This window comes from Lolium rigidum, chromosome 3, assembly GCF_022539505.1.
Source record: "Lolium rigidum isolate FL_2022 chromosome 3, APGP_CSIRO_Lrig_0.1, whole genome shotgun sequence".
Classification (NCBI taxonomy): Eukaryota; Viridiplantae; Streptophyta; class Magnoliopsida; order Poales; family Poaceae; genus Lolium; species Lolium rigidum.
Window position 1 is genome coordinate 100450367 of NC_061510.1, and position 6752 is coordinate 100457118.

The 6752-nt window shown below is 52.0% G+C and overlaps 2 protein-coding genes across 2 annotated transcripts; one reads left to right on the forward strand and one right to left on the reverse strand.

The window, feature by feature from the left end:
* The first annotated feature begins 2153 nt into the window (after positions 1-2153).
* LOC124697875 (transcription factor MYB2-like) lies at positions 2154-3561 on the forward strand. The gene has a single exon (XM_047230407.1). It carries the CDS (start codon positions 2243-2245, stop codon positions 3074-3076), a length of 834 nt encoding a protein of 277 aa, XP_047086363.1. The 5' UTR covers positions 2154-2242; the 3' UTR covers positions 3077-3561.
* LOC124695256 (mitogen-activated protein kinase kinase kinase 17-like) lies at positions 3077-4531 on the reverse strand (the record flags this gene model as incomplete). Its single annotated transcript, XM_047228123.1, has 3 exons — positions 4487-4531; positions 3622-3995; positions 3077-3332 (listed from the first exon to the last, which is right to left on the reverse strand). Coding segments are annotated over exons 1-3 (675 nt in total), but the record flags the coding sequence as incomplete, so codon positions are not given.
* Positions 4532-6752: the final 2221 nt, after the last annotated feature.

Genomic DNA, 6752 nt, shown 5'->3' on the forward strand with positions numbered 1-6752 from the left:
CCTCATTGTAAAGTAGGAGGTTGTGATGATCTTATGTAACAGAGTCTGTGTGTAATTCTATAGACATGCCTTGGACCCGCATATGTTTCTGTTGTACCACTCTGAGCGATATAATACTAGTGGAACAGTGTTTCATTGGTGTTATATCAGACTTGCATACTACACCATGCAGTGGTATGCCGGGTCACCACACGTAGCCACCTAGGGTTTCCCACAAACCCAAGAGTAATAAGTTTGGTCAATAAACTCAAGCGGGAATGATGTTTAGCTCAATGAGATTGTAGATCGGGACCCTCCTCCATCTTTTTCCCAAAGGAATTTGAGTTTGATTGGGGGAAATGGGAGATCCTCAAGCTTTGGTGCTTAACAATGGAGTAGACTGAGAGAGAGAAAAAGATAGTATGCTTTGGAGCTGGGGTCAACCAATCCCTTCCGAGAAGAAGCAGTGTCTTTAATAGTACCCTCTAGAAAATAGCTGTTTGGGCACGAAATCGGTCCCGTCGGACCAGACGCGCCAGTTGTTGCATCGGTTGCAACCGGTCTAGCAACCAAACCACGCTCCCAAACCAGAGACCGATCGCACTAGAACCGAACAATGTTGTTTCGGTTGGTCGGTTACCTCTCGGTCCTAGGCCCGGTTCAAACTGGACCAGTCTATTTCCACACAGGTTCAACCAGCCCACCAAGTGGAGTACCAATTTCTTACCCCAAAACATTTTCTCGAAGCGAATAAGAATTGTATTCTCCTTTTGGTGTGATTAGGATGTGGTAGGGTGTGTGTAGGCTATGGCAACATCTCATCAAGCTTATCGAGTCCGCCCCTCATAATTGTGCGGTGTTTTCTATTGACTCAAACATAATAAGAGAGGAATATAAGATAGACACCGACACTTCTTCACTTTGGCGAATGGAGGGCCTCCAATCACCTTTCAACAACAACGGTGGATTAAAATCGGTGTATGCACTTGTAGATAACATCAGTCCCCACTTTAACTCCGGTGTCATCATTAACCAAAATAATGATTAAGTGTAAAATACATTTACAAACCCTTACCCCAATAATCACTTCACATTCAGTCGTCGACGACATATGATATATCAATAATAATAGTCCACATGTGCAACTGGAGGACACACAAGTGCGCACAACGATTTTTTTACCATGGTGTCAAAAGTTGCCCGTTTATTGCACAACAAAGGAATCGATTCAGTGTCGTTATAATGTAAGCACTTTATTAGTAGTGAGCTACTTGACCTTCTCACCCTGGATGCATGAAGCGCTCATTAAAAATACAAAATGCAAACTCCGCACAAAAGAGAGCTTGTATGCGCGGGAGAAAAAAAATTAAAAGGTTCACTTGGATTAGCACGAGACTGAACTATAATGCGGGCCTATCCCTCCCAAAAGATTGGTCTAGTCAGTCCATGGCTGCTAAGGGCATGGCCAATGCATAGTTTCAGGGGTGTTGCCTCACAGCTTTATCTTTGTTCGGGTGGTTCAAATTAGGTTTGGATAAGGATGCAGTCTCTTCATCAGGAGGCGACCTCTTCAGCCATAAAGTAAAAACTGAGTGAAAATGTGAGAGTGAAAGAGAAAAACCAAATCAGCTTTTGAGAGAAAGACATATTAATGGGACCACAACATGTCATGCATAGGTCAAAAGTTTTATCCAAACCTAATTGAACAGTTATCTCCATTGGTCATGCCCTAAATAGGCTCTCACGTCTGCAACCGACCTCGTGACTATCGCAGGTAGTGAAAGAGGGAGAGGGGAAAGTGAAAGAGGGATGGACAAAGACGGCCGAGTTTCGTAGCCGAAGCCGATGAAAGGTCATGCACGAATCTCTTCAACGGGTCAACGTTCAAACCTAAGTAGTCAAGCAGTCATGCCCAACTGGATTTAATTATATGAGCTATGAGACCGATACTATCCAACAACACGCGCGCGCGCATCTTTTTTCTCTTTTAAAATCAGCATTCCCCTTTTCGCATTTGCATTCCTTTGCTTTTTACGGCAGCACTAGCGCTACTGCGGCAGTCCACGTATGTCTCATATTCCCCTTTGACCAGCTCAGAGTCTCACACGTCTTCCTCCACTATATATAGCTTGCCTCCCCATCTCTTTGTCACATCAACAATTTCACACCAACAAACAACAACCAACTCCAAGGCTGCAAGCTCGAGCTCACTTCATCAGACTGTACAATTCTAGATCGCTTCAACTCCTTCGTGCCGAAAGTAATGGAGACGATTTGGATGGAGCAGCCCTGTGGCAGGGCGGCATCGGCGGTGGAGCTCCGGAGAGGGCCGTGGACGGTGGAGGAGGACGCGCTCCTTGCCGGCTACGTCGGCGCGCACGGCGAGGGCCGGTGGAACGAGCTGGCCGTCGCGGCGGGGCTGAGGCGCACGGGCAAGAGCTGCCGGCTCCGGTGGCTCAACTACCTCCGCCCCGACGTCCGGCGCGGCGACTTCACGCCGCGGGAGCAGCTGCTCATCCTGGAGCTCCATTTCCGGTGGGGCAACCGCTGGTCCAAGATCGCGGGGGAGATGCCGGGGAGGACGGACAACGAGATCAAGAACTACTGGCGAACCAGGGTGCAGAAGCACGCCAAGCAGCTCAACTGCGACGTCGACAGCAAGCAGTTCCACGACGTCATGAGGCACGTCTGGATGCCGCGCCTCCTCGAGAGGATCCAGGCAACCTCCACGCCCACGCCCAGCCTGGAACACGGGGAGCCCTTGCCCATGTACCGGCAGCAGAGTGTTGCTTCGAACAGTCCGTTGGCAGCATGCAGCGGCACCGGCATGTGCCATTCTTCGTCGAGCTGGGCGGGTTCATCGGCGTCTCTAGAGGTGCAGTTCCCGTCCAACCAGCTTGTGATGAACGCCGGCGGCGCGGCGGGTTGTTGGCCAGGAAGCGAGCAGTGTGGCAGCGGGAGCGAGGACATATTCGACCAGAGCTGGCTGGAGCTCCTCGCTCGTGCCTGCGACGACGGCGCGGAGTCTGTGCTGTTTCCAGACCTTGAATTGGGAGACACTACAAGTGGAGTGTGCGAATATTCGATCGAGCGATAAGAAGGTCCCGTAGGAATCCGCGTTCTTTCTGCTCTTGGGCGACACCCACTTGTTCTTGACATCTTCAATCTTCCTGTCGAGCACAGCAGCGGATGCCAAGAACGGGTGCTGCAGCAGCTGCGCCGCCGTGCACCGATCACTGGCTTTCCTGGTCAGGCACCCGGCCAAGAAATCCTTCGCCTCCGCGGACAGCCACTGGGGCACGTCTGGTACCGCGTCGGTGTACGCGATCCGATGCATCGCCGCGAGAAGAGAAGGTGTTTGGCGTGTGTGCGATTTGGATTAGAAACTAGGGAAGGAACACGCGCTCGCGGCGGCGGCGGCGATGCCCTTTTGTGGAGCTTGACCGACCTTGGCGCTCGGCCTCGTTCTAAACCCGCGTGTATTTTTATTTTTTTTTAAGAATCTAAACCCGCGTGTTGGAAACTATCCAACCGTGTGAAATATGGGATCACCGGGTCATTTCTGAGGCGGACAGCCATTGGGGCACCTCTGGCACGGCGTTCGTGTAGCCGATGCGATGCATCGCGGCGAGCGCGTCGCCGTCCATTCCGCTCCAGGGCGCGCGGCCGGTGGCCATCTCGACGACCATGCATCCAAGAGCCCACACGTCGGCCGCCGGGCCCTGCTCCTCCCCGCGCGCCACCTCCGGCGCCATGAATGCAGGCGTGCCGCCAATGATCTTCTCGCTGTCAGCGGAGCTTCTGGCGCACCCGAAGTCAGCCAGCTTGGCACGGCCGTCGGCGCCGATCACGACGTTCCTCGCCTTGACGTGCCCGTGCACGACGGACTCCTCGTGGAGGTAGGCCAGCCCGGCTGCGATGTCCGCTGCGTACGCTCTGATCGCGCGGTCGTCGAGCCCTCCGGTCCTCGCCACCTCGTCGGCGAGCGAGCCGCCGGGGGCGAACTCGAGGAGGAGCTGGTATAATCCGCACCCGCGTCCACCGCTCGCTGATCATTGCCATGTTCTTCCCTCTGTTCCCAATCGAGAATTGCGATGTAGTGGTGGTTTGTGTTGGTGCTCTGTTGTTCTTGTGCTGCAGATGAGTTACTTTTCTATGGCGGGTGAACGTATGTATATATAGGATGGGGAAAGCGAAGAAGAAGGCTTTCTACTCGTGGGGAAGGAAAGTTTGGGAGATTGCAAGTTTAAAACATGGAAGGTGCGATTTGGATTAGGAGGTACGAAAGGGAAAAGGCGTGGGAAGCAAGCTGTTTTGGGTTCCGAAGCACGCGCTAGCTAGCACCGGAGGAGCGCAACAAGAAACAACATGTCGTGTCTCCAAACACAATGCTCTCACTAGAGAGACGACATTGAGATGTTTCCATTGCACCAATTCTATTTGGTACCCAGGATTTCAACCGGATACACCACCAAACCAAAGCGGGAGCGGAGAAGTGCCGACACACCTCAATGACGCCTCCGAAGAGGGGGACGACGCCCACGGGTGCCATCGTCGCCGGCACCGACCAATGGAGCGCTCTAAAATGGTGCTGGAAGTCAGCGGGGTGCGCACCTGCTGAAACGAGTTGGCCGATTCGATCGCCACGGTTGGTACTTTGACACTTGCGTCGCCAAGTCCACCGATGTACATGTAATTCATGTACTATGGGCTAGTACTGTAGTACCACCTGACTATTTAGTCTACATCTGCACCCAAACATCTAGAAACCATTTTGGCCAAGACTTCAACGGACCAAAATCGCGACCATGAACAATATGTGGGATACAACGAAAAGTCGTTAATTTTAGAATCCGAGCTCTAGGGAACTTTGTTTTACAAAATTCAAAAACTTCATGTTTAAATCTCAAGGAGACCTGAAAAAATACTACATATACAAGTCTAGCATGTACCACCGCCATATGCATTCAACTTTAAGTTACACATACTCAAATCATTTTCGAATCAGAATTTTGTTTGTTTCACGCATCCATCTGTTAGAGGTTTTTGTTATAAGTATTTGTACCGTATTGTACGGTGTAGTACACCGACTATTGGTACCCTCTGTAAGGCACGATGGGGGCTTTTCCCATCAGAGTATAACACGTAACCGAAGGCCTCGAACAAGGCACTTCGTTCCGCCAAAACACAAACATGGTATCAGAGCGTCTTCTTCCCCGACGTCTCGCGTAAAAACCCTAGATTGGATCTTCTCCCTCTCCCTTGATCCGATACTCACATCAAAAACAGCCCGGTGCAGATCACCGCAGGACCCAGAAAACCCACAACCCCGGCGTTCATCGCTGTGAAGGATCACGACCCCGGCGTTCATCGATGTGAAGGATCACGACCCCGGCGGCCCTCATCGCTGCTGCAGGACTACGACTCGACGCCCTTCATCGCTACAACAACATCCGGCAGTTTGGCTGCAGGACCAAGACCAGGCGCTCCTCGCCCTCAGATCTGTTGGATAATTAGGCACAATTTCCATGATTAATTCCAGAATATTAAGCATGACGACAGTAACTACTAACATGTGAAACTCGAACATACTAGATGTAGTGATCAACATGAACAGTAGCATAGCAAACAGTACAACATCCATCGCTAAACGGATCGAGATATGTCGCACGTACCGATCCGGTGGAGGTGGCGGTGGAGGTGTAGCAGATGATGTCGCAGCGATAACGTTGTTGATGACGGGGACGACGGGTCGAAGTAGACGGCGTTGTAGACGACGGTAGGCAGCACCGCCCGACTTGGACGGAAGGCGACCCGTGATGGAGAGCTTGAGCGGTCGCGCGAGCGCTTCCCAAAAACCTAATTCGCCCTCTCCCGTACAGGATCGCAAGGACGAGCGGTTCCGGAGACCTGCTCTCCCGTTCGCCGATGCACGTCGGCGCGCGGGATGGAGTAGACTACGATGGCGGCGCAAGCAGAGAGAGGTGGATACCCTAACTCGTGTATTAGATGTGTTTCTGCGGTAGCCGGGCAGGAGATTATATAGGCTCGGGAAACCCTAGGTAACGTGGGCCACGCCCACGTCGCACGAACGTTTCGAGTCGGTTACAGATAGCCCACGATCCGGGAGCGACCCGAACCGACTAACTGCGACGCGTCCGTCTAGGACTCTGTTCGTTTTCCTGAGCTGCAAAAAGTAAGGAAAGTCTCGGCTCGAGGCTCAATCCACTCACCACGAGCGCGGCGCGCGTCGTGACGTGACGTGACGTGACGTGACGTGACGTGACGTGACGTGTCGAGTCGAGTCGAGTCGAGACGAGACGAGCGAGCGAGGAGGAGGAGGAGCGCGCGTGTAGCACTCCTATTCTCACTCACTTACTAGTGGTGGAACAACCCACCTTATAAGGTGGTCTAACTTCCTCCCAACTTTCCATGTGGGACTAAACTTCCCACCTCTAGCCACTCCCTAGTGAGCTGCCACCAACTTGGGCTCAAACTCACAAGGCTGCCACTATGTGGGCTTTGAGATTTATAGGAAAAACTGAAATCTAATTTGGGCCACTAAAAATGGGCCCAATATTTCAACAATCCCCCACCGGATCTCAAATCCCCATTTAGAGATTTACCAATACTCGCTGCTTGTTTATATACCAGTGTTTCAGCGGAGACTGTTAAGTTGAACTTCCGCCTAGAACCTTAAGCTACATCCATTCACACTTGAAAATGGACTAAGCCTTGAATTGCAAGTTTTGCGTGAACAGGGTTTCACTCAA